This window comes from Periplaneta americana, chromosome 4, assembly GCF_040183065.1.
Source record: "Periplaneta americana isolate PAMFEO1 chromosome 4, P.americana_PAMFEO1_priV1, whole genome shotgun sequence".
NCBI classification, from domain to species: Eukaryota; Metazoa; Arthropoda; class Insecta; order Blattodea; family Blattidae; genus Periplaneta; species Periplaneta americana.
Genome location: NC_091120.1, coordinates 94,083,254 through 94,111,037, shown reverse-complemented (window position 1 = coordinate 94,111,037; position 27,784 = coordinate 94,083,254). Strand labels below are relative to the sequence as shown.

Genomic DNA, 27,784 nt, shown 5'->3' with positions numbered 1-27,784 from the left:
GATCTGGCCCATACCATCTTTCCACGACTGTTCCAAAGGTTAAAGGAAGGAGGGCCAAATTACAATTCCATTTCCACACAACTATTTTTGCTTATAACTTTCGACTCAGTCATTTCCGGACCATGGTTCCTTATCTCAAATTGATACATGTGCCCTTCGCCATACATCCCTGGAAGTTTGTAACACCACCTCGGAAACACCCTCTATACTGCTAATATTTCAATACATGAATATGAACAGTATGGAATGAAATTATTTTTAAGTCAAGATAATTAATAGATTAATAATTTATTGGTCATACATCCATAAAGTCCAGCAATAACCATGTTACATATAAAAATGTCATCATGTATAACAAATATAAAACCTAAATGCCATGGCATATTCATCTTGAATAGATGTAAAAACAATTGAGCAATGAAGTTATTGTAAATGCTCAGATACACAAATACACAACAGAAAATTACGTATTCACTGACAAACTAATAAAGTACATGACATGGATTTCTACAATAATTGAGTCTTAAAGGACTAGTTTACAAATTCATATTAGCATCACGAATCATTTCACTGAATTTCATGAATTACATAAATATTTTTATTTTCAACAAGTCAATAAATCCTGCAATATCAAGCAGTGCTTTAATAAAAATTGTTATACTCATTCGTTAAAAGTAATGTTTTTCACAGAATGTGAAACCCTATACTAGTCACATCTAAGAATTATATTTACACATTTTCTTCTATTTTTCTGTATATGACTGAACACGTTCCAGGATACATTTTACAGTAATTTCACTTTTCATTTATTTGAGTACCAAATATATGGACTCAAATTGTAATATTCGTTTAAAAATATTTGTATGTGTCAGTCAAAGAAGACAACTCTTTTGAAAGGCCCTGTCTGGTTAAAAAAAACACCTATTTATTTTATTCATTATTAGGAAAGTTGACACTGAGAGAAGAACGAAAAACCCGCACTACGATGTCGGGAACATTGTTTATTTGCCATTGTGTTCTTGCAGGCGATGATGTAAAGCAGCTCCAACTGATGCTGATGCGTGTAAAAAGAAAAAAAAATTAAGCAGCATTAAATAGCCGTGTTTATTAGTCTTCATTTGAATGTGTATTTCTCAGGAAAAATCCGGAATTAAACTGTACCAATTCGAACCCCAGAAGGAATCTAGTGCAGAAGTGCCAGGAGTCAGTTCACTTCAGAACAGAAATAACAATACTGAGTGGTGTAATAGCAATGAATGCAGATAATGCCAAAAGAGAAGAATTTTTTGCTGCTGCGAAAGTGTTAGCATAAATAATATTAAAGGCAGTGTAGAGTTTGTAACTTTTCACGATTCTTTTCAAAATGTTGTCCTAAATATAGATACACTAAATACAGGTTAGGGCAGAGACCTTTAGATAAGAGACGAGTAATCAGTGTTTTATATGTCGGTTTTTCCAGTTCGTCTGTACACAACAATATCTAAAATGTTGTCCGTTATTACATCTATTACCATATATGTTACGTAAGTATTGCCAAGGCCGTCATGTTGGCCATCATCAGATATTCAAATTTTGTTTTACTTTTCCATAATTTACAACTGTTCATCCCTTTTTTGTCCCCACACTCTTCTAATTCCAGAGCTGATATATATTTTTACTAATATATAATATGTACTATCATGTTCCACAGTTCATAAATGTATTGTTTCACAAAAACGTCTGAAAAGTAAAAACCGTATCATATACAACTTATATGAATGTAGTTAATCTCATACACATTGAAGACTGTCTACTCAAATTTTCCTGTGAACATCACACATTTCTAACATGTAAACATGAAAGTTTCAGAGTTATAACCAGTTTACCACATTCCATACAACATATGAAAAACAAAAAAAGGGACACGAGACATTTGCACATTACAAAGAACATTTTATTTTTCACTCCTTCACTTTCTACAAACCCATCACTTCTTATTTCTTCAATCCACGACTGTCACTGTCACTGTCTGTCAGTGTGCATAATTTATCCTGGATTGTCACTGTTTCTATATAGTTCTCACTTTCAATTTAAAAATGTCGCTATATTCCATATCCCATTTCACACTGTACACAGATTTCTGACGAATTAGTATGAAGTTATGTTTCTTTGTTGTTTGATATTCTTCTTCCTGATATTCATCTGGCTGACTGCCTACTGCGACATTTTTGTAACTCACTTCACAACATTGAAAACTGGTGCTTGCCTCCGATTCCAGTATTGCTACATGTACAATGTTTTTTTTTTTTTTTTGTTTTTTTTTTTTAGATAAGCACCGTCTTCTTTCTTCCGTTCTCATGACAATGTAATAGCTGTTTCTGTCCTCTTAAATGCAGAGAAGGAATTATATTCTTTAATGTTACGTTCTTTAGTTTGAAGTAAACTGAATTTTAAGAGTCAAAATTGTTCTCAGTCGTCTTCAGTGAAAAGAAGAGAGCATACATGTGCATATTTTGCTTGGAATTAGTCTTTGTGATTAATCCTTTTCAGCCATTCATTATACCATTCTGGAAATTTTTCTCTATTCGGAGATTTATGAAAACTTATAATATTACCTTCTGATAATGTTCAGAACAATTAGTACAACCAAACACACTACAAATCGTCATAATTATTGCAACAGTGTATACAAACACAGCCTGCTAAAGGAAATAAGCGAGCAATACTGCAATGGTGCAATCTAACTGCTCTACTGATATCATTATCACTGTGAAGCGAAAGTTCATGAGAGGATTGCTAATGAACGAATTCTTTGTATTTTTTGAGAGAGAATAATCTCTTCAATTATAAGAATATGAAATTTAACCGGACAGGGCCTTGAAGTAATACATCTACAGTTATTAATACACTTTAATATAATATCGTTGGTACAGAGAAACATATTTGCTTCGTTTAAAATTGTGTCATAAATTGAACTGAATTGCCATACACAAGAAGGAATGTCTAGTACATAGACTGAGTTACGAACTGTCAAAAACAAGAGGAATAAATTTTCCTCGTTAATAAAACGTCATAAAGTTAGTTAAAAAGTACAGTTATACAAGTTGGAATGTTTAGTACAGAGAAATCCATTTTCCTTATTTATACATAAATGTCATAAACCGAATTAACAACCATCATAATATCATAAAACATAAAATAACAATCATAATATCTAGATACACTGTCTGGAATATATTGTAATTAATATGTGTACTGTATGTTATACATCTCAGAAATTCAAGTTAACATCAATCCTTAATGCATTCTTTGTATAACTGATTCGTTTCAATATTAGTATTTAAGCTTCCTATTCACTTATTTGACTTGACAGAGTTGATTTACTCAAATAACCAAGATTATATGAAACAAAGTATTATTGAATGTTTGTATTTCTGAAGCAATAAGTTAGGACTAACAGGTATCCCAGTCTCTTTGCAGCGATCATCTAAAAAATAAGATACTGTTTTATATTTACAACATACGTAGATATCACTAACCATGAGTAAAAAACCTTGTTAGCTGCATAAACATTAAATATTTCAACTTGTTAATACTGCATACTCGCATAATATACATACATACATTTAGAGAAGTGTAAAAGTAATGTTATATGTATTAATATTGCAGGATTCTTTTTCAAAACTCTATTATATTATATTATATTGTTTGTCATATTTTTGGCACAAAATGGCACAGTAAGGTAGATTTAATATTGATAACATAGATGACTCTATTAATGAAGCCCATATAAAAAGAAAACTACTTCTGCATTACATAACCAGCTATTATTCACTTAAATGTGTAGTTTATGAATTCCCAACATAAAGTCTTATAAAATAAACTTTAAATCTCATTTCTTTCATTGCTTCCTAACACTCTAAACTCAGGATATACGTACACAAGCTTCTTGTAAATAACATAATTTTAATTTTTTCATCATCAAAATTTATATCTTAATTACGAATAAAAAAAGTTCTTATAATACACTAAATAGTAAGTACACAATTCTCTATTATATATTCTTGCACCAATCGAATAAAAAATTATTTAGATAAAATGAATTGTTTTCATGTTTTTTCCATATTGACTTCAGTACATTGAACTACTAATGACTTCTTAATATGTTTTCATGATAAACCTCGGATTAACTATGTTGGGCATCCAAAAGAAAACCATTTTGAGTTTAGTTAATGGAATCAGTGTTGTAATACTTAATATCACTTCAAAATCGATGACAAAGAGCTAATTCAAAAGTGATTAGATTATTAATTGATATGTCATCTTGTTTAAATGAATCCTTCTTTCTTCTAAGTTGATATGCATAAAAGTTGGCACTTCGATTATTTTCATTCATCTCCATATGGTTCATGCTTTTCCCTTATGAGCCATATATGGTCAATGATTTGATCTGTCTGTCAATATAAATATGAATGATTAGTTTACAAACAACAATAAAATAAAATGAAAAATAGATAACTAAAATAAAAGTATTGTATGTACAATTTTAATGTCACAGGTCATTCGTTATCTCGTGAAACAATGCATTCGTGTGCTATAGCTCATAGTAAGAACCCTAGTAGTGGAAGTGAGCTAGCTAGCTTGCAAGTCGAAGTGTAGCGAGGAAGGGAAGGTTCTCAGTCCATTTTTTCCTTCTCACGCGTAGGTAGGTTTCACGAGATACTGAATGGTCTATAACATGAATTTCTTATCAGTCTATAATTTAGTTGTTTAATTTACATTATTCGCATAATATTTTACCAATTTCCATATAATTCTCGTTGCTGTATAACATTTTATTCATTCTTATATTTATAAAATAAAAATAAACGGTGAATGATTATTCTAAAATTTTCTTTTCTTTTTTATTTTTAACTATAAATAAATTTCTGTTGCGTTACACTTACAAACATTGCTTAACAATAAAAAAATCATAACTGATATTAAAAATTGTTTTTGAATACATATAAATTATACTTGATATGCTAAATAGACCTTTTTAAGTGCTGGAGTAATTGCCACTTCGCCTAATAAGTGGAAGGCAGATGGTGATGATGATGATGATGATGATGACGACGACGACGATGATCATAGGCGGAGAGAGGGGGGGCAAAGCAAAGCCATAGAATCCCCATATAACGAGGTTATGGGGGACATCATTTATCTCCTTCCCCCGGTTATAGCATGACTGTGATACAGTATATGAGAATATGATTATTTAATAAAGGTATTTTCGAGGGCATGTTTCTTATAGTGTTACATCCACATCCACGATGTTCCGGACCGAGTTGTATAAGGCTTGAACTGTAGGTTTACTACAAATTATAATAGGGCACAACTTAAAACAATCTCCCTCTTTTTCTCTCTCGTACAGAAAAACATCCATATATCAATAAAACTACGTAACAGTGCTAACAGAAACTTTTTTATATAAAGTTTACCTTACTGAAGATATCATAATTATGAAATGCAAACTTTAATTATTTTATTTAAGCTCGTCTTTAAGTTTACACATTATACCGGGATCACTTTTCTTTTTTCTGCATTGTTGTGCAATATGTTATTCATATTTCTCCAAGTGGCAGCCTGAACACCTGCAGACTTGCACAGGTTGTTACAAAAGAAACATTACAGTGCTTCCATTCCACAAATGAGGAATAGAAATTCTTATACATTCAGAAATTTGAAATAAATATTATAGTCCAGACACATGATCTGAAGACATTGGGCAATATTCATAGATATTCTTAGCGCGGGCTTCTGGTGGATGATCAGCGAACTAACGTTTTTCGTATTCATAAACCAGTGTTAGCGAAATGATATGAAATGAATCCTGTAATCACTCGATAGCCGGGGCCAGTTTAGCATGCTCGTATCGCGAGCTAGCGAAATATCTATGCATAGCACCCCATTTCATCAATTTAAGAACAGAAACTTAATCAAAAGCAAAAAAGATCTTTTGAATTCAATATTTTCTAATGTTAGTAGAAAAACAAATTCAGACAAGTTTGGGGGGGGGGGGGGCAGTGCTCTCCCATAACTCCGCCGATGATGATGATGATGATGATGATGATGATGATGATATATGTTATTCTAAAGTCCATCACCCAAACCTTTACTGACTTTCTTCAAGGGAACATACATTTATAATTACATATATGAATACTGATGCTTTTGATCCTTTACTTACTTTTTCAACTGCAACTTGTTCCATATACACGTGGGTTGAATTGTGAATACGCAATCGCATGAAGCCGTATTCAAGAGAACGATATGCTGACCATGGAGGTTGCGTCGGACTAAACCAATCGTGTAACTCACTGCAACCCTGATTATAAAAATAAATTATAATTTAAGGTCCTATAGTTTTAATTAAACAACTTTTGAAAAAGTGAAGTTGGAACGGGTCAACAAGTAGTCTAATGCCATGAAAGCTACATGATGATGATGGCAATGATAGTTTTAATTATGCACTTAGTTTTGTTACTGTATAATCTACAACTGATTGCAATTGTGGGATTTCTTCTTTCCACGTATAATATAAATTGACATGTTGAGAAAAATTCATTCAAAAGGTTCAAAATGTTCTGTCAACAAACAAAAATTAGTTTCCTTGCTTTATTATTCAATGTTATTTTTCTACAAATACCAGCTATTATAACCAGTTCTATTTTTCTTTTTGTTGCATCCCTTTTGAAAATTGTAATATGTCAACTGTTATAAACCAAAATTGAAGTTAAAATATGCTTTTTTTTTTGTATACAATATATGTTGTCTATATTATGATGATATTTTTGTATTAGTGTGTGCGATTATTTGTTTATATTCAGCCATATCAAATTTTAAAGTGAGGTTTTCCTAGTGGAGCACTTTTTATGTCTCGTATAACGTAAAACAATGTGAAATGCATTACTTAATGTGCTGCATACTTTGTTCTAGAAACTTTGAAAAATGCAGCTGATGTCGTAGACTCTCTCCAATTGTGACTGTATGAAGGGGATGAAATGAACTTCAAAATGAATTGTGTATCAAACCGGGAAAAAATTGTATTCTTTATTGGTTCTACATGACTTTGAGGATGTAGAAGAAATCGATTATCTGGTTGATCATCATTGCATTAGGAAGTCTATTAGTGAAGTCTTTTCTTGCTGAGAACAGGAGAGAGTTTTCAGAATACTGATTGAAAAACGTCTACTAGACAATGAAGTGAAACTTAAAGCATATTTCAGATTCACCCAAGAACAGTTTTGTTTCCTTGTGAACCTCATTCAAGATGATTTGTGTACAAATCCATGGAATAGAGTGAAAAGGTTTATCTCACAAGCTGAAAAATTTGCTCTAACTCTGAGGTGTACATTAGGAAGGATTACAGTATATGATATCATAGTGGCGAATAGTAAGCTGAGTGCTTTGCCAAACATTTCGAAGAAGGGACAAGATCAATTTAGAATTTAGTTAATTAAAAACAGGAGCATTTCCGCATTTTGTTTACCTTTTAGTGACGTAAAGCATGGCCTACATCACTATTACCAAACCATGCTTTCAGCCCAGCTTACCCAAAAATTGTATCACGCTTCGCTGCTGATATATATATATATATATATATATATATATATATATATATATATATGATTGATTCAACGTCAAACTAGTTTATTTATTAAGCTTGTGCATAACACATTTAAGTGTTAAATCCCCAAAAAATGTCCACTCACATCTTCAGAACATTCTACATTCGAGTTTGTAAAGATTGTATTGTTGTTCACAAGTAGATGTCTTGTGCTGGGAGAGTACTGTGACTACTGCTGATTGCTCACCAGTGCTGCAGTAGCAGTTGTAGGATGCATTTGAGCTTGGTCTGGAGTTCTCGGAATTAAATGTGGAAGCATTTCCTACACGTACATATCTGCAAATGCCGACTTCTATTTTAGATACAAAATTAAAAATTTTCATTTTCGCCTCAGTTCTGACTTAAAAAAATACAGGTTTGGGCAGATAAAACCGGCCCGTGTTATGACATTGATAGGTACTAATGATTTGGAACAAACTTCAAATGGAATGAAAATAAAATGCATTTACCTTCATAATAAATATTGGAAGTGCCCTCCATCTGCATCTAGACACTTCTGTGCACTTCTGAGGAATCCGGACAGAAGGAGTTCTGTTCCTTGTTACATTTTTTATGGATCCAGTCGTACGCCATTTTCGCACCAAATCTTGAATGCTGCTTTTCGCTGGTACTGAGCGAAGCGGATATTTGTCTCTGAATAATTGTTGTGTTTCCTTAATAGAGCTGGTCTGTACATACGCCTCCACAATGAATATTCGCTCTGGTATTGAATAAGTCATGCTTTTCGCACCAAATCTTGAATGCTGCTTTTCGCTGGTACTGAGCGAAGCGGATATTTGTCTCTGAATAATTGTTATGTTTCCTTAATAGAGCTGGTCTGTACGTACGCCTCCACAATGAATATTCGCTCTGGTATTGAATAAGTCATGCTTTTCGCACCAAATCTTGAATGCTGCTTTTCGCTGGTACTGAGCGAAGTGGATATTTGTCTCTGAATAATTGTTGTGTTTCCTTAATAGAGCTGGTCTGTACATACGCCTCCACAATGAATATTCGCTCTGTTATTGAATAAGTCATGCTTTTCGCACCAAATCTTGAATGCTGCTTTTCGCTGGTACTGAGCGAAGCGGATATTTGTCTCTGAATAATTGTTATGTTTCCTTAATAGAGCTGGTCTGTACGTACGCCTCCACAATGAATATTCGCTCTGGTATTGAATAAGTCATGCTTTTCGCACCAAATCTTGAATGCTGCTTTTCGCTGGTACTGAGCGAAGTGGATATTTGTCTCTGAATAATTGTTGTGTTTCCTTAATAGAGCTGGTCTGTACATACGCCTCCACAATGAATATTCGCTCTGTTATTGAATAAGTCATGCTTTTCGCACCAAATCTTGAATGCTGCTTTTCGCTGGTACTGAGCAAAGCGGATATTTGTCTCTGAATAATTGTTGTGTTTCCTTAATAGAGCTGGTCTGTACGTACGCCTCCACAATGAATATTCGCTCTGGTATTGAATAAGTCATGCTTATTTAAAGAACAACTCTTTACATGTGTTTAGAACGTCTGACTTTTAAACAGCAACCAGAAGAGGTTATAAGCAACAATGGCGCAACAACAATGACACAAAACACGCGGAAGATACAGTATAGCCAACATAATTACATTTTCAAGAAAAAAGAAAGAAATCAATATCCTACATAATTTATTTTCCAAATCATATGACATGAGATGGGGCCGGTTTTATCTGCCCAACCCTGTATATTCACACAAAAGATCGCAAGTTCCCCATTCTTCTTCCAGTTACAATTACATAAAAAAGTCACCATGTTGATAAGAATTAAAATTATACTTCATTCATAAAATAAATTACTTCATTTATTCGCCATGTTTCCAATCTTCTTCCAAACTAAGTCTTTCTTTAAGGTATTCTTGAACTGTGTATCCATCAAATTCCATAAAACAGGATGTCCAGCAACCATCTCAATCAGCTCTTCATCTTCTGTAGCTGAGAATCGAAATAAAGGGGGCGCCACTGTTGAACAAGATGTATGAAATAACAAAGTCACATATGATTTCTCTATTATGCAGCGCATGGCGTACTAGACTCCTCTAGCTCGAGTTGGTCTACTGCGCCAAGTGCATTATGCTGGCACACAATGTACTGTGCATCTTTAGAAAACACTTGAATTACTTTTTGTTGTCTGAATCTGCAGTGTATTACGCTTCATGTTTCACATATGTAACACAAAATGTACGCTGCTAAACACGCCATAATGGTGCTCAAGCTTCCATACAAGTGAAAGGTGTTGCATATCACCTTTGCTAGATATAATTTTCAAGTTAAAAAATATGATCTGATATTTGAAGGAATGAGAATGAGGTAGTCCAAAGCCACACTTTTAACAAAATATTTGGAAGCAAGAAGGAGAATGACTTCATTGTAAAATATTGAGTATTAGACACATGCACATGAGGAAACTACCAGTAAAATAATATAAAAATTATCGATACTCAACAAATGACGCAAGTAAATGCCAAAGAAATTATGATGCTGCACCTAATATCATTGGGTTCTAAACCTTCAATATGCTCTCCTATAAAATTTTGTGTGTGGGGCTTAGGACTATATCATTCTCAGCCCTTCATTTGTTTGGATGTAAATATGACTTGAACATCTTACTAAACATTAGTAGCGTGGTTCACTGGATAAAAGTGTCAGCACGTAAAGCTGGAAACCTGGGTTCGAGTGCTGGTGCCGGAGAGAATTTTTCTACTTTCTACTGATTCTTCACTATATGGAAACGCAGAATTACTGCACTGAAACTCCATATGTACTTCAATACATCATAGTAATATGATAAAGCATAGTAATCACTTTCGTGATTCAAGATGGTGCCATGTTCCGTCGGACCCCAGCCACTTAATCATTCATAATGAGTGCACTTCTGTACTTGTGGTTGGACATTGATTCTACTGTCATACATACTGTGACATGGTACACGAGGGTAGGCCAACAAAGAGCAACATAGTAGGTAAAACTTAAAATAGGAGGAATTCAATCTGGCATTGGAGCTTGAATCCAGTGTGGCTTAGGGAATAAAAGCATCAGCACATAAAGCTGGAAACTCGGATTTAAGTCCTGGTGCCGGAGAGAATTTTTCTCTGTTCTACCAATTCTTTACATATGGAAACGCAGAATTACTGCATGAAACTCCTATGTACTTCGGTATATCATAGTAATATATTAGCAGAAGAGACAAAATTGAATCTCAAGCAATGAAATATAAGAGTTGCAATTTAAATTCAATCATTATTCCAGATTTTGTCTCATTCTATATTACTTCAATATGGAAAGATCCAAGGAGTATCATTCTTAATGTACCACAATTCCCTTATATATTTTTATTTTTATACATATTGTTTTATATACATGACTCATTCAATAATTAGTGGCAACAATGTTTGTATGTGGTGCTATCAGCGGTAAATGATGCAAGCTGATAACAATGAGAAAGAAGAGTATCTGATGTGTATTATCTGTGAGTATGAAGACAACAATCTCATTTATAAGATATTTGTAAAGAGTTTAATTTGTAGATTGTTACCTGTAATGCTTTAAAATGTTTAGCAATTCGAACAAAGATGCTTCAATATAATACAGATTGCACGAGGCAAAAAGCTCAACAATGCTGTACAGCATTACTGGAAGCTTCTGGTAGAGAGACTTCACCATATCGTACCGTGGCTAGGTGGGCACATGCATTTCGCAATGGGAGGGAAGATGTTCATCAAAAACGTGAAGCTGGCAGACCGCAATCGGCAAGTGATTATGTGCATGTGAACGCTGTAAGAGTTCTGCTGGAAGAACACTATTGTTGGACTTGTATTGAACTAGCAAGAGAAGTTGGAACTGCACCTGGTATGAATCTTCACATACTTAAGAAGAAGTTAAAGATGAGGAAAATCTGTGCTTGGTGGGTTCCACACAATCTTAAGGAGGAAAACATGTGGCAGAGAATGGAAACAGCAAGATTGCACTTAGAATGCTATGGACGTCAAGGTGAGCGTTTCCTTCGAAGTATTATAACTTTAAATGAAACCTGGGTTCGATGCTACCAACCAAATTGAAGAGACAATCAAATGAGTGGTGGCACAATGATTCCCCACGGCCAAAAAAGTATCGGCAAGAACAGGATCCACTTAAAGTCATGTTCATTGTTGCTTATGATTTTGATGGTGTCCTTGTCACTCATTCAGTTCCTACGGGAAATCATGTGAATGGTGCATATTACAATTACTTTCTGGAATACCATTTACGACCAGCTGTGCGTCATAAACGTCCAAATCTCCTGAATTCTCCTCCTACTGTGCTACATGATGGTGCTCGCTCTCACATAGCTGCCCCTGTGGTGGTTAATTTACTTTGCAGATGAAACTGGGAAATTCTAGAGTATCCTCCATACTTCCCAGATATGATCCCATGTGATTCTGACCTTTTCGCGAAAATGAAATTACCACTTAGAGGAGTTTGCTTTAGAACCAGACAGACAATTATAGCAGCAGTAGAGTAGTCTGTTCAGAGATTAGTACAACAAGATGTTGTGGCATCCGTCGTCTCCCTGAGGTGTGGAGGCGGGTTCTTCATGTTGAAGGAGATTACGTCTGAGTACTGCTACAATGTAACTGTTCCAGAAATCTTTTCTTTGTTGTTAATTCACATGTTGCCACTAATTATTATTGAATGACCCATGTATGTATATAACCGAAGACTGAAATAGTGACAGTGGTGAAACTTATTATGGAAGAAATTAAGATTACCGCTGATCCTGTTGTAATATGTACAGGTGCACGGGGATTACGATATGGCTCTTCATTGCTTCCATTCCGGACTTCATAATCATACAAGGGCCACAAACGTTCATAGGAATGCTCATGAGCCCATATGGCGAGATCCACACCATACTTATAAAGAAGGTTCTCCATGCCAAACCTGTAAGTAAATTTAATAGAATGCATGCATATGGTAGTAACAGTATAGCTACGAAAACTAACGTAATGTATCTGTATAAAGAATAAAAAGTGAAGTTACTATCTTCAAAAGATGAAGTAAATAGTGCAATGTAAAATGCAGACTTTTTCACTGCACCATATTTAGCACTATTATCAGGCAGTATATCTCACTTGACGATATGTGTCAGAGAAAGAAAAATTGTTTGTATAGGCGCACATCACAAGTCTGATTAGTGTAATATGTAGCTAATCAGCCATGTATGCAATGGAGGGGGATAGGAACCGGCCACCCTACCCCATTATCTCCTGGTCTAGTTGCCTCATAAATGGTGCCATGTTGGTATCACTTGTGAGGTTCAGACCTGTCTTCGGACAGTTGACTTAACAACAACAACAACATATTTCGCAATAATTCATAAGTAAAAATTTACAGAAATGTGTCTAAGATCTATTAATTTTTCTAAAAATACTGTATTTAAAAATCATGTCTTACAAACTGTACAAGTTTTTTTAATATAAGTACTGTTCACAAAAGTGAACGGTAAGAACTAATATCTTGATGCCTATGGAAATTTACATCATTTATATTCCCATTTTGCACGTCTTCATTCACAATTTTTCTGCTAAACTGTTCTATGTACTTTCGTTGCATTCAATAAATTTAACTATAAAATAACCATTTTTATCAGATACAGTATCAAAATATACTTTCTTCCATACAAATTATGTTATTACTGACCAATGCAAGAAAGGTACTCCAACTCGAGTCCAAGTCTCATGATTTGTACAATCATCAGAGTTTAAATTAGAGCAATACATTGGTCTGTGCCCCACTATTATAACCCAGGGGCGTACAGTGCGGTTCTCTGGGCTTGTAGCTTCCTGCAATCATGATATATAATTATATATCAAACATATCCCCTACTTTTGAAGTGCTTTAAATATTATAATATGACATTTAGCCAGTAAATTGTCTTAATATTTTTTATGTTAAAAGGAAAAAACTTATTTTAGGAAAATGAACAAAACTTTCCTGAAATCAAGTGCAATATATATATATATATATATATATATATATATATATATATATATATATACACCAGTTATTTGTAAAGCAAGTCTTGATAAGAGGAGTAAAATTGTACAGTGAACTGAAATATTTCAAAATCTATGAGAAAAAAATTTTATTGTTAAGGAAATATGACAGGTAGTTCTTTTATAGTACGTATAGTATAGTAGTATATATAAATAACCACAGAATGAAAATTTTCAAATGTTGTACCTTGAGATCTTGTTCAAGCCAGTCATATTGATTTGTTAGCAGTTTGAGACCATAATCCAGAAAATAGTAAACCTCTGTTGAAACAGCTATAAAATGAACTTGGCCCAAGTTAAAGCTGTACCAAAGACCTTCTGTATTACCTGGCATTGTGAAACGATTTCGATAATCACTGAAGTTGCTGGAATATAAATGATATCATTTATAAATTGATACCCAAGTTAATATAATGTGCAGGGCAAGTCTAAAAGAATGAAACAACTTTACGTATTTATTATGAATAAACTATTAAAGATAAGAGAATGTACAAAGCATCAAGTTTTATTCGTACTTAGTATAAGATAGTGCATCACCAATTATGTGTGGAGATGCAAGCAAACATGGAGGATGAAGATTTCGTAGGCCACCTAGTTTTCTCTGACAAAGCAACATTCCATGTTAATGGGAAGGTCAATCGTCATAACGTGCGAGTATGGGAAACAGAGAACTCTTATGCTGTCATTGAGCATGTCCGGAATTCACCCAAGATCAAAGATCAATATTTTTTGTGCCTTATCACAAATGAAAGTCTATAGCCCATTCTTCTTCGATGAGAGCACTGTAACTTGGATGACCTATTTTGGCATACTGCAACAGTGGCTAATTCCACAGCTAGATGAGGATCCAACGACTACCTGTTCCAATAAGATGGGGCACCACCCCATTATCACAATGCAGTCTGGCGTTACCTGAATTAACATCTGCCTCACTACTGGATTGGCCAGGCTACTGCCAATGACTTGGCATGTGACAATTGGCCACCCAGGTCACCTGACCTTAACTCCTATGATGCTTTACTGTGGGGTACATAAAGGACGGTGTGTACATGCTGCATCAGAGTTGCAACAGTGTGTTGCCACTGCTATCGAAACCACAGACATGGACATGCTATCTCATGTACGACAAGAGCTTGATTAGTGCCTGAACATATGTCGCACGACACGCAGTTCCCACATTGAATGTTTGTGACTCTTTGTGATGTAAGTAAAACTTTGAGAGTTATGCTGTTTATTGATGCCGTATACATTTTCCTATATTTAATAGTTTATTCATAATAAATATGTAAAGTTGTTTAATTCTTTTTGACTTGCCCTGTACTGTTTGCGGGTTATGCTATTTTATGATGGTAACAGACATAAGCTAGAGATTTAAATTCTGCAGGTTTAATCATACGTATCTAACTCCAATTACAAGACTTTGAAAAAACATGAAGGAGTAGTATTTTTTATTCCAGTAACTGAAATTTATTTAGGATGAAAACCAGTACAATAAAAGTGTTTTGTCATAGAACATATTCTTATGAGTGGCTGTAAGTCAGCCATTTAAAAATCATTTACTAAAACTGAGATATTAGTTTTGTCATTTAAGTAATGATTATGATATATTTCAAATAGGTCTAATAATACAGAAATTAATATAAAGCTATTTTCTGAGTGGGAGATGGAAAAAAAAGGCCTATGACTTACTAAGCTTCCTCATGGTTTCCAGGGCTTGTCATGTATGGTACATAAGCTGCTATTGGCTGAATTTTGTTCATGAAATCATCTCCAACACGTCCATTTTCCTGTAAAGAAACGATCTGAATGTAATTGGGATGACGTGTATAGATTCTATACTAATGCATATAAATATTAAATGCTTGTGTGCAGGTATTTTACTATGAACTAACGATTATTACTGTATTTTTTTTTCTAACGACGTGCATTCTGACGTAAAACCATTTGCGCCTCTGCCTATTCTTTTTGAAAATTATGATGAAGAATCCTGTTCTGAGGTTGAGACACCTATTAGGTCGGATTCTGTGAGCCCCATATGATAGGATGACATGAACATACAAGTAGGCAGGATGAATGAAAATGAAGATGATAACGGCAAAATGAACCCAGAATCTGGTACCAAAAATTACCCAGCATTTGCTCTTAATGAGTTGAGGGAAAACCCCGAAAAAAACTCACCCAGGCAACTTGTCCCAACCAGGATTCGATCACAGTCAGACACGCTGACCACAACTCCAAAGTGGTAAATGTATTACTATACAGGGTGGAAGGTAACCTCTGCACCAATATAAAACTGGTAATAGATCATGAGGAGAGGTTTGAAAATCTGAACAAGTTTTTCTTCTAACATTCATCATTTTAGAAAAAATTGGTATGTTTCTATGAAACATTTGGCAACATCACGACTATTGCAATAACTCTAGCAAGAGCGACCACTCATCTCTTGCCTTTACCTCCCCCTCTGCTGTACTCCATCTCATGCACTCGACAGTGTGCTACATTGCAAGATTTATTTTAACGATTTCGTAATTATTCAATTTAAATTCATGGCTAAACAGTTTAATTTGCAAAAAAAAAAAAAAAAAAAAAAAAAAAGACTCAAGACACTAGACTATTTTTTTCCTACTTGATGGTGCTTCATTGAAGGAAAAGTATAATAAAAGTTGTTATATTTAACATGTAGAATAATCAATTCAATTTTGATGCATCGGTCCCCTTCCACTTGTATATATTGTCATTAAATTAAATTAAATCATTAAGTTAAGATAAGTTAGACTGAACATTTAAAATAAATTCTTGAATATCTTGTAACTTACCAGAGTAAAAATGTCATTAAAGATACTCGTAAATCAGTAAGAGCTAGAAGACATTAAGTTAAAACGTGTCACTAGATTATTTTATAAACTGCGTTATGAAAGTGAGTTTTGTTAAATGATGGACAAAAGAATTAAGTCATACTTCTCCATGTATATTAAATCTTTTGTCATAACAATCCTTATGGAAAAGGATAGAATTAGGTCACTGACTAATTTTACTTTTTAGTGCCATATTTGTAATAATGTATAATGTGGATTTAAAATCTCTCACATTCCACACAATTGCACACTATGACAATGTTCACACTCAAAATGTCTAAAGCATAATATTGGTAGTTGTGGTGGTGGCAGTTCAGGAATAATAATGGCAGTTGTATGTGTGAAGCGAAAGTTTTAGACAGAAGAAGAAAGGAAACAGGGAATACGATTAGTGGAATCTTGTGATCGTTCAAAATGAATACAAATGCATTCATTAACTTTCTAGATTGAAAACTTACGTTAAAATCTTAATAACTCAAAGGTGGAAGAAATTTATGGATAAACGGCCTTGAAGCACGTTTTTCTGCTTATCCTACTAGAATCCACGGATTCTCCCCTATCATAAACCAAAAATTCATGCTGATGACTACATTACTTTAATAATATGGCTGAGGTGTTTTTTTTTACTAATGGCGGGTATTTGACTTACGTCATTTACTCATATAAAATCAGTTGTGTAGACCAATTTAGTGACAGAGTCGTTGCCCAGGGTGCACCATAGGAGGCTAGTCTACACTACACCTGCGATGAGATGATGGTGGAGATTTATTGGGATGTCACAGGGGAACCGGAGATCCCGAAGAAAACCCCAGTGTTACCTGGACCACAGGTTTGCCCAACACAAGTTATAAATCGGGGTACACTAGGGATCGAGCCCAGGTCTATAGGATTATAAGTCCAGTGCTCTACACTATACTACATTAAACAGATATCTAGAGTAAAACTGTGCTTTTTTAAAAGTAAATTCCATAATATCAACCAAAGAAATTATTTATTTGAATGATGGTAATGCTCGCAAAAAATATTAATTCTTCTTCTTTGGTAAGATGGTATGATGATAAAGAAGTACGTACAGTATTTGATTTTGAATGCAGACATTGAAGATGATGTGTATTATGATGGATTGAAAAAGAGAAAAAAATAATTAGGATATCTCATTGCACGGCTATAGTTCTGAATATAAATCTGCCATATTCCTGTGCAACTAAATTTGATATATTCAGGGTATATAAGAACCAGTGTTTAAAACGATAAAATGATAAGATGGATGTAGAACAACAATAGAAACATCTTCACTAAGCGATATATTATGTCTATGTGTCATTTTGGCATAATGTCCCTCAATCTTGGCAGTACGTGAAGGTTGATGGGGTGCTTGGAGAAAGTTGCTACAGAAATTATGATAGACATCACTAAATAAATAACAGTGCATAGAGGACCAAGGCTCATTGCTGGCCTCACATCCACATGGCCAGTACAGGTGAACAGTCATCCAACTAGTATAAGGGTAACATGTGGCCAGCATGATGAGTCCCCCAGCTGGTATAAGTGACAAAATAAATTAGATATTGGTTCTCACTGTAACTCTCTGAATTCCTCATAATGCTGGGATGGCACTGGTCTCATACATTAGTCGAAATTTAATAAATTTGTTCTCCCAAGGGGACTCAAATTTACCCCCATACTGATTGGAAGATCGATTGTCTCTGTTGGGGCATGTGGACGTGATGCAGCAGTCAACTGGTCGTCTTTGGTCCTTCATGTGCTGTCGCACCACGGACAAATGAGGACTCGAACCAGTCACTTATTCCATCGAAGTAACTCCTTAGACCATGCAGTTATGGTGCAGGATGCCATACACCACTGTCCTGACGAAATGTAAGGATGCCACTAGTATGTGGGCAAAAGATGATCACTGCAACAGAATTTTTTTAAACCAAAGACTTTCAAATTGTTGTGTTTCAACATAAATTCATAATGTATAATAACCCTGTAGATTATCTGAATTTTTTCGAAAATGTCTGGAGTATTTCATGGCCTCATAGGTTACAGTGATTTGCTTCTTGAGAGGTTGACAATTTAAATAGTATCTCTAAGGTTCCTGGTAAAAAGTAAAACTTGATTTACAGTGACAATCCTCTCTTCAAATTATTAGTAGCATATTACATTTCCTCATGGGAACACAAGTGCATAGCACCAAACTTTATATAATAGGATCACTCTTCACATGCCACCAATGTTAAAGAATTGTTACTCTGTGTGTGTATGTGTGTGGCGTGCATGTGTGGGTGAGCGTGCGTGCCATTACAAGATTACTTGCAGGATATGTTATGTTTTTTTTTTTTTTTTTTTAAGTTTCTATCCAGAGGGATGAAAAATGTCAAAATATTTCATCATACCCAGTCCATGTCATATGCAAAGTCACCAATATGCAGTATGGCATCATAAAAGCCACGTTGTACTTCATCTTGTAACTGTGGAATTGATCTTCCATTTTCATTGCCAAGATCACCATATACAGCCAACTGTGGCACCCAGTCAGGATCATTGGGAGGTGTTGTAAACCAAAACTCACTTGACCAACCTTTGCTACTGCCACAATGATAAGCTGTGACAACATAATATGTTAAAGCACACAATATAATTTAAGACAAAGTATATATTTCTTTCTAGATTGTATTCTTAAGAGCTAAGTACTTTAGTCGTAATTAATAAGAGGAAGAAACCTTAATGTTCAAGAACATATCAATTAAGTATCTTAAAAAGAATTTCAAATGAGAAGTGTATTAATTGAAGAGAAAATGGGTAAAATTTTAGAATTTTTATTCACATTTCTGTGTTGGAGATAAAAACACTAGTAATACTAACTCTTAAAATGAACAGGCTTTCTCGTGCCTAGCTAAAAGTACCATATATATAGTTTACATATAACATTTCAACAATTAGCCTAATTAAATTAAGAGAAAATATTGAAATCTCAGAATAATTATTTTCCAACTAAATTTTAGTTATCAATTATGTATGTAGTGTTTACAGTAGTGTATTTAAATGTTGTCACAACATAGGTTGAGGTATTGATGTTCAGTGCATATGAGCTTAACATCCTTCCAGCAAAGTGAATATGAATTTGGTGGGCCATTGACATGGTTGTAAACAGGACTCAAGCTCCAAAGCTGAAATCGTGTGCGGGTTCGAATCACGCTTGGGCTGATTTTCTGGTTGTTTTTTTTTTCCGAGTTTTCCCCTTACTGTTAAGGCGAATGTCATTCAATGGCAAATTCTTTGACTCAACTAAAAGAATGCTATTTTACAATCATCAATTCCATTAATATAAAATAGTTACGCAGTTGATACAGCATCATTAAAAAGTAATCAAATAAAGTGGATAATGTAAATTGTAGAAGAGGATACCTTCACTATCATACTAAGTATCAAGTTGTCTGTTTGCCTGTCTAACATAAAGAAAATTATCTCGTGGATAAATTAAGGAAAAAAATGAATGAACAAAACATACAGACGAATGAACACCTCTGCTGTTAAATAAATAAAGTCATAAATAAAACTGTCAGGAACTAGATTATATTTACAAACTATATTAATTAGTTGTCAAGGTTATACTGTATTACGAAGGTCGTTCCGAAAGTAATGCCTCCTATTTTTTTGTGTTGATCTGTATCATCTGAGTCAGATGTTAATGGCGTTGTAGTAAAGGTTGAACCTTCACGCTAATGTCCTGTTAGTTTGGTTGTTGTACGACAAATAGTGGCAGCAGGGCAATCTACCAAAATTCCATCTGACATAGAGGTGCGTAAGAAACAGAGATGTGTTACTGAATTCCTCACTGCCGAACAAATTGCACCCAGTGACATCCATCGACTTTTGCTGAAGGCATACGGAGAAGATACAGTGGATGTGAGCACAGTAAGGCTGTGAGTAGTGCGTTTCAACAGTGGCAAAAATGACTTCTTCTGGGATAGGCGGGATGTAATTCTTTTGGATGCCCTGGAGACTGGAGAAACTGTCAATTCTGGCTAAGTGGAAAGCCTGAATTTCCAGAGTCAGGCCAGAGAAGAAAACCTTTCGCTTGCAACGCGATAAGGCCAGGCCCCACACCAGTTTCGCGACCACTTCGCATGTTGCAAAATTTGGCTGGACTGTCCTATCACATCTACCATATAGTCCGGACTTCGTGTCTTCAGACTTTCATCTCTTTGAGCCTATGTGGGCAGCACATTTTCCAGACAAGCATGCTATCATCGCTGCTATAACAAAGTGGCTTGCCTCTGCTGGTTCATGCAGCATGTAGGCTCTTGTTCATCGCTGGCAAAAATGCATAACGAATAGTGGTGAAAAAATAGCTGTATGTAGCTGAAACCATGCTCTATTTAACTGTGTTATTATGCTCTATGTATCTGTTGCAGTTTCCATGAAAATAAATAGGAAGCATTATTTTCAGAACAACCCCCTTATATTAAAAGAGCCGAAGGATTATTAAATAAATTTTAACTTACAATATTTACTTCCTGGTGTCAAGTTGGGTAACTTTACCCTGTGGATATACTGCGTTCTATTTTCTGTTCCCCCACTGACAAACACTGTTGAAGACCCTCTGGCCGTCAAAAGAAGTCCATCAATACCATACTCAACAATAGATTCTTGTGTATCATTTACTGTATTCCATGTGACAACTATATCGTTTACAGTGTCTGTAAAAAGTAACGACATAAACATAATTCTAATTAGAGTATGGGAATGCATGAAGGCATTACCTGACAGAAGAGTTCATATTTTATAGGCTACTAATCTCTAGACATAGGAAACTATGCAAAAAATATTGCACAAAATAAGCATGCAGAATGCAATCATAGTATTAAAAACTAGACATATCCATGCACTTTGCTGCACTTGTTAGAAATAAATGTTATTGACTTAAATCTAAATACAATTTTGTAATTACTTATAAAAAGCTATTATTCACTAAGTAATTACAAAACTGTATTTAGCAAATGACTTGTAACATATAAAAAGCTATTATTCACTATGTTACAAGTCATTTGCTCCTGAATCATTTTGAAAGTTTTATTTGAAACTATGAATGTAACAGTCTAGATCATATATGTAACAGATAGCTCATCCCTATGTTAAAATCAGCAGCACTTTGAAGAGAACAACCGCCAGAATCGCCACCCGTCCGCCATAAATGAACACGAGATGGTAGTACAGTTGCTAATGCAATTCAAATGGGAATTATGACGTGACTCCTTATGTAACAACTAGATGGCAGCATAGTAAACCTGACAAAAGTTGTTAACTTCAAAGCCTATAAGGCCGAGCTATCTGGGTATATATGATCTAGGGTAACAGTTGTTATCATGCAATACTTTCTGGAGTAGTTCAGTCGATGTTCTACTTTTACGCTTGATACTAGGTAGACCTAATAAACAATTGGTCAACGTGTAAAATAAAATATATTTGTAAGAACTGAGGGCTCTTACTTTCAACTGGAAGAAAACTTCCAATTAAATGATAAGTCTATGCTATGGTCTCCTTCTAGAGACCATTGTTACTCGCTGGTGATCATAGATTTAAGCATCATTGTTATATGCAAAACACCTCAAAAATGTATCATTCCTGGAGAAAATCTAAAATTTGTGGGATGGCTATATAGCTCTTTCTTAATTCATCTAGCTAATTACTGTTATGTTGATTTTCAGGTATTGGATGCTGCTAACAGTAGTGATGCTACTTCCATTAAGCAAGAAAAGGAAGTGAGAAGAAGAAATGAACTTCTGGCTGACATTGAGTTGATTATCATAGAATTACAGTTCTCACCACAGCCACAATACACAAGGGAACTGGAGACCAAGAATTTAACTTTGAAAAAGTCATAGTTTCCCATTTTGAGCACCTGGGGACATAGGATCAGAAGTCAGAACGAAAACAGAACAATATTTAAGGAAAAAACTAGTTTTAACTGCATTCAGTCTTATAGGGTAAAAACATTAAGATGCCTGAAGGGTGTGATACCATAAAATGTTCAAAGAATTTGAATATCTAGCCTAAGCCCTTATAACATCATTTGATACTGAGAGATGATTTTTACAGACATGAGACATTCTTTAACAACGGATAATTTGCAGAAAATTAATGTTCATAAAACGAGAAACAGAATATTATTTATTTACAAAACTTCCCTCAGTAGAGGGCTGGCACATGGACAAAGTGACATAAGCAAATTGAAAATTTGTCTAATGTAAAAATACAACAATTAGGCCTATATTATTATACAGAATTGTCATTCCAATACTTAACTTCTGGGAATGTGGGGTAACTGCTATCTCCCACCTATTTATGGCGTTTCCCCACATTGTATTTTGATTGTCTTTGTATTTACTTTTTTGCTCTTAAACTGTTTTTCAATCTTTGAGATAAAGAAAATATCAGAAAGACACAGTGGAGACTCACATACAACACTGAAATAACAGAAGCGAACAAAAATTGAGTTCCTATGCAGACTGGTCCCAGTAATAATGTTCCGTCAGTTTAATGATGGTAGTGCTGAGTGCCTGTCCCAAGGAAGCTAAGCAGTAAGGGGTGGAGTAGGACCAGTCTTCGTAGGAAAGTGTGCACAGACCTGTCCGTATGCTGGCGTACGACTACTCGCCACTGACAACAGATTTTGTTAAGTAGAGATTATAGTAGGACAGTTTACATTAGATCGCTCTGTATATCTAGGCTACACCAAATATAACAGGTGGATGAGAAATACATCTGTTACATTTTCTAGTAAGTCTCATCTATTCTATTAAATGTGTCATGAACAATCTATATCCTAATTAAGCTTATGTCAGAATCACTATCACTAATGCTTCCTGATCTTATCACCGACTTTGCTTTAAAGTATCTTAGCGGTTCGCATCATGAACACGTCTATACAGCTACAAAAAATTAAGAATACAATAATATATCATAATACAGTAGGCTATAAGTATGGATTATTTTACCATAAAAAAACATTTTTCAATTATTTTTAATTTGCACAGTCTTTGTACATAAGTACTTACGCAGTATTCTTAAGTAAGCTTATAGAGTTACTTTTAAACTAAATTTCTCTTCACTTCTTTTCTTTCATGTCCAACTTTGTTCCTTTTACTGCATAGCTAATTGAAATTGCCAGGGATAATTTAAGTGCAATAGCCTCTTTATCTTAGTAATAAAAAGAACAGGACAGGATATATTACAATTAAGTTATTTACCTCCAAATGACAGGTGAATTTGTTCAGGCTGGTATGATTCCATACAAAAACTCAGTTGTGTAAAACATAACCACAAAACTATTACTTTATACATGACTAGTATAAAATACACAGCCTTTACAACTTTGAAGAGTACTGGTACTACTACTGCTTAACAAATAACGCAAGCATCGTATTTATATTACTCTGGGAAGTGAGTTTCCAAACTAATGAGATAAGGAAAATGATACATAAACAATATTTACACTTTTATAAAATATATCTTGTCTGGCATTTCGAACCACCGAGATCGGTATGTAGAGTTCAAGTTATTGATACTAGATGACGGCACCAGTCAAACAAGCTCTTGTATGGTAAGGCAAACATATTTGTCTTGTATTTTGCAATGTAATGATTCAGCCTATAGATAGAGTAACTTTATTGTATTTTATTGCCTTATAATGATCTTGTGCTCTGCCATTTCTGCCCAGTCTTGTGGATTTTGATATTTAAACTGAAAGATCCGTACCAATTGATTTCAGAATGTCACTATTTGTTCAAGGTGTTGTTACTAGATGGCGGTATATACATAAATAATCTTTCTGCAAGAATGGTCTTAGTCACTATTTTTTAACAATTATAACAAATGCATGTTTTTAGTTTTAATAATTGTTTACAATATACAGTGATATTGATACTACATATAACTGATTTTTTGTTGCATGCTAACTATAATTTTTGAGTAAATATTTAACTATATGCCCATATTTTTTATATTCTTCACTTTACTTTCAAATGAGCTATGTATAATTTTACCACTAAAATCATTTTTCCTTGTTTTCGCTCATGTGCTGTGTGCCTTGTGGCAGGTTGTGGTCAGCTGATGTGCTCATGGTAGATTGATGTTTTGTTTAAATGGTAAGTAATTCATCGTATTTATGATGTGTAGGCCTGCTTATAAATTAAATTAATCGCTGCAAGTATTTTTAACTTGTGAACTTGGGTGACTGATCCTTTGAAAATGAAAAATAAATGCGGAGAAATCAACTTAATTCATACATATTTGTGTACTTTGACACAAGTAAATTCTCTTTTTACGTCAGTGTTGTCAATGTTTGCTGTACGCTTTTAATATCACTTATATCGGAAAATATTATTTAATCTGATTGTATTTAGAGAAACTAAAACAGCAACTTATCTTTTTCCTTATCATTATGTATGTATATAACTTATCAGATATCATACAAGCCATTGATGTGAAGGAAAAAAGTGCCTTCTTTAGTGTAGCATTTATGGAGAAATACTCTTATATTGATATTACAACTGCCTCAGGACAGTCTTGTTCTTTGTTGTAGACGAGGTTGATTTTTTTAATTTACTGTATAAATGCACTATAGCCTAGTTTTTAAGTTAATGTTGATGTTGAAAGTATCCCTTAAATATAGCAATAGTGAAGCTTGGATTTTAGATAAAAGAAATTGACAAAAATTGGGAACTGCTCTTATGTGATTGTTACGGTCACTATTAGAACTAGCAAAACTAGACCGTCGAGAAATAAAGACATCCTAGAAAAATTAGAAGTGAACATTATCAAGGAACACACAGCCTGCATACATAATAATTATATTATTATCAGCAAAATCTGTAACATATACGACGAATGTACAAACAGTATATTCCTAAATTGACTCATCAGTATTGCCTCCAGACAACGTGACAAAGAATGACCAACACAGTGATGAACAGGTCAGATACACCTTTGTATCAAGGAAACTTACCTCAAGGACCTAATTATTCAAACAGTGGTGGTGGTGGCGACAATGATGATGATACCGGTATGGAAATTTGTGAGGACACATTATTTTCCAATTGAAAATAGCTAATCAGTGGTTCAAAATGAAGTAGGTACCATTGGTGCCTAGATAACTGCTTCATGGAACGCTCTACATGAATTTTTAAGAAAATGCTAAAAATTTGAATCTGTTGACGTACACCACGGGTTTCTTTCCATAATTAGGCTATTTTTACCACAGTAAAGAATTAAGAAAAAAAATATTTGTAAAGAGAAACCGACAAGAATTGAATTTCTTAATATTGTATGTCACTGTAGGATTCTACACAGATGAACCTTTTTTATTTTGTCATAGGTATAAAAATCTGTAATTATTCAGTCGTCAGCAGAACATTTACATTGACCTATCATACTTTGGTACTTGATAACTGATAGGCCTAGAATTTATTTTTGTTACTAAAGTACCTACCACTTTCTTTATCTGTAATTGTTCAAAATCTCTTAGTTTTGATAACAGTAAGGTCTAGCTATAAAGTTGATAGGCTACAATATATCAGTTGCCCTTTGTGTTTAATTCAAATGTGTACTTATGAGATAAGAAACAATAAACGCAACATGTCCATAGATAATTTTTGTGTTATTTATAAGCGTAACTACGTTTAAAATTAAATGCTATCGTCCTGTCTAGTATTTTTAAAGGCACTCCATTTTTCATAGTTAATCGAAATCTTAATGTTTTTATGAAGTTCATGACTAAATGCCAAAGTCGTACTTAGGCTTAATTATTAAGATATTTTGTGTTTTCTCATATTTCCTCCAGGCAGTTACTGGTACAAGAAAAATTCATGACTGCAATGTCTCAACATTATCTACTAGGATTGTTCACATACACATATAAATAGGGGAATGAATCTACATTGAAATTCGAGAATATCTGTTGCTGTACATAATAACTGTTGTAGTGGTACATAGCATATACCTACATAGCATGTAATAAATTAACCATGAATAATACATTTGAAAATAACTAAAACCCACTTCACCATACCAAGTACCTCATTTATTAGACCCGTGCATGCATGTGTACGAACACACTTGGATAGGTTTTTGGTCAAATGGACATAGCCTAGCCTATGGATGAATATAGATAGGACCTACAAATGATATTAATTACATTTCTTTTTAATTCTGTAAATTAAGTTTATGAAAATTATTGTGCTTTCTCTGTACTTCATATAGGACGAAATAAAAAAAAAACAATTCTTGTATCCTGGATCCTGTTCAGAGTCATGTTTAGCTAGTGAAACAAAATTGCTTCAAAACCATTTTTTGTATTACGTTGATAGAATTTTATAACCCTGAAGTGAGTTGTGAATATACAGAGCATTCCTATGGATACCAGCCTCAGGTAATGATGCTCCATTGGTTTATATGTGGAGCTCCCGTTCCAACCATGGAAGCTAAACGGTAGAGGGTGGAAGTGGGACCGGTCTGCATAAGGGAGCTTGAAGGGGCCTGTCTATATGCCAGCATATGAACACTTGCTGCCCACCAACAGATTATGTTGGATAGAGGCTGAAGTGGAACCAGTCTGCTCTGTGCACTGGTGAAGTAAAATCTATTACACAGTTAATAACAATGTCAGAACTGAACAATAAATAATGCGTCCAATTTAACATTTACCACTAAAGTGTCAATTTAAAGACCATATTATGTACCTTTATTTCATCATCATCATCATCATCATCATCATCATCATCATCATCATGTCACCAAATATTAGGCCATGTGGCCCGTTACAGTCTCAAAGAAGAATTGTCCCCCCATCGTTTCTTGGGACATCCCAGTGATATTTTTCCTTGAGAGAGCTAACGAAGTATAGAAACACTAAACCAGCCTCAAAGATAATGTTAAAAATATTTACCCCTAACATTCACATCATTCACACTTTAGTGAGCATATCAATTATCGAGTGCTATCTTAATATCACCCCAGGCTTTGATCTTACAAGGTAACACCTGGAGGGAGGGGAAGTATAGTTTCAAAGGTGCAGCTGAGATTACAAACAAATATAGAAAGGCATGACGTATCACTCTATTTGCCGAATCTGACCTGATGGTTATTCTTGGAGAACCCAATGACATAAGTGCTAGAGTTGCTGAAAAAATATTAAAGACTGAAAGTCTTGTAGTAAAATTAAATTTAGTA

The 27,784-nt window shown here is 34.3% G+C and overlaps 2 protein-coding genes across 2 annotated transcripts in view; one reads left to right on the top strand and one right to left on the bottom strand.

The window, feature by feature from the left end:
- Positions 1-271: 271 nt before the first annotated feature.
- LOC138698053 (acid phosphatase type 7-like) lies at positions 272-24,092 on the bottom strand. Its single transcript, XM_069823737.1, has 9 exons — positions 23,806-24,092; positions 21,061-21,255; positions 18,949-19,157; positions 15,384-15,481; positions 13,882-14,059; positions 13,339-13,481; positions 12,408-12,579; positions 6,209-6,346; positions 272-4,433 (listed from the first exon to the last, which is right to left on the bottom strand). The coding sequence occupies exons 1-9, from the start codon at positions 23,897-23,899 to the stop codon at positions 4,368-4,370; spliced, it is 1,293 nt and encodes a 430-aa protein (XP_069679838.1). The 5' UTR covers positions 23,900-24,092; the 3' UTR covers positions 272-4,367.
- A 464-nt stretch (positions 24,093-24,556) lies between these two features.
- Positions 24,557-27,784, top strand: part of LOC138698052 (acid phosphatase type 7-like) — a 38,779-nt gene continuing 35,551 nt past the window's right edge. The window contains exon 1 of the mRNA XM_069823735.1: positions 24,557-24,702. The gene's annotated coding sequence lies outside the window, so the exon portion shown is untranslated. The remainder of the gene's footprint in view (positions 24,703-27,784) is intronic.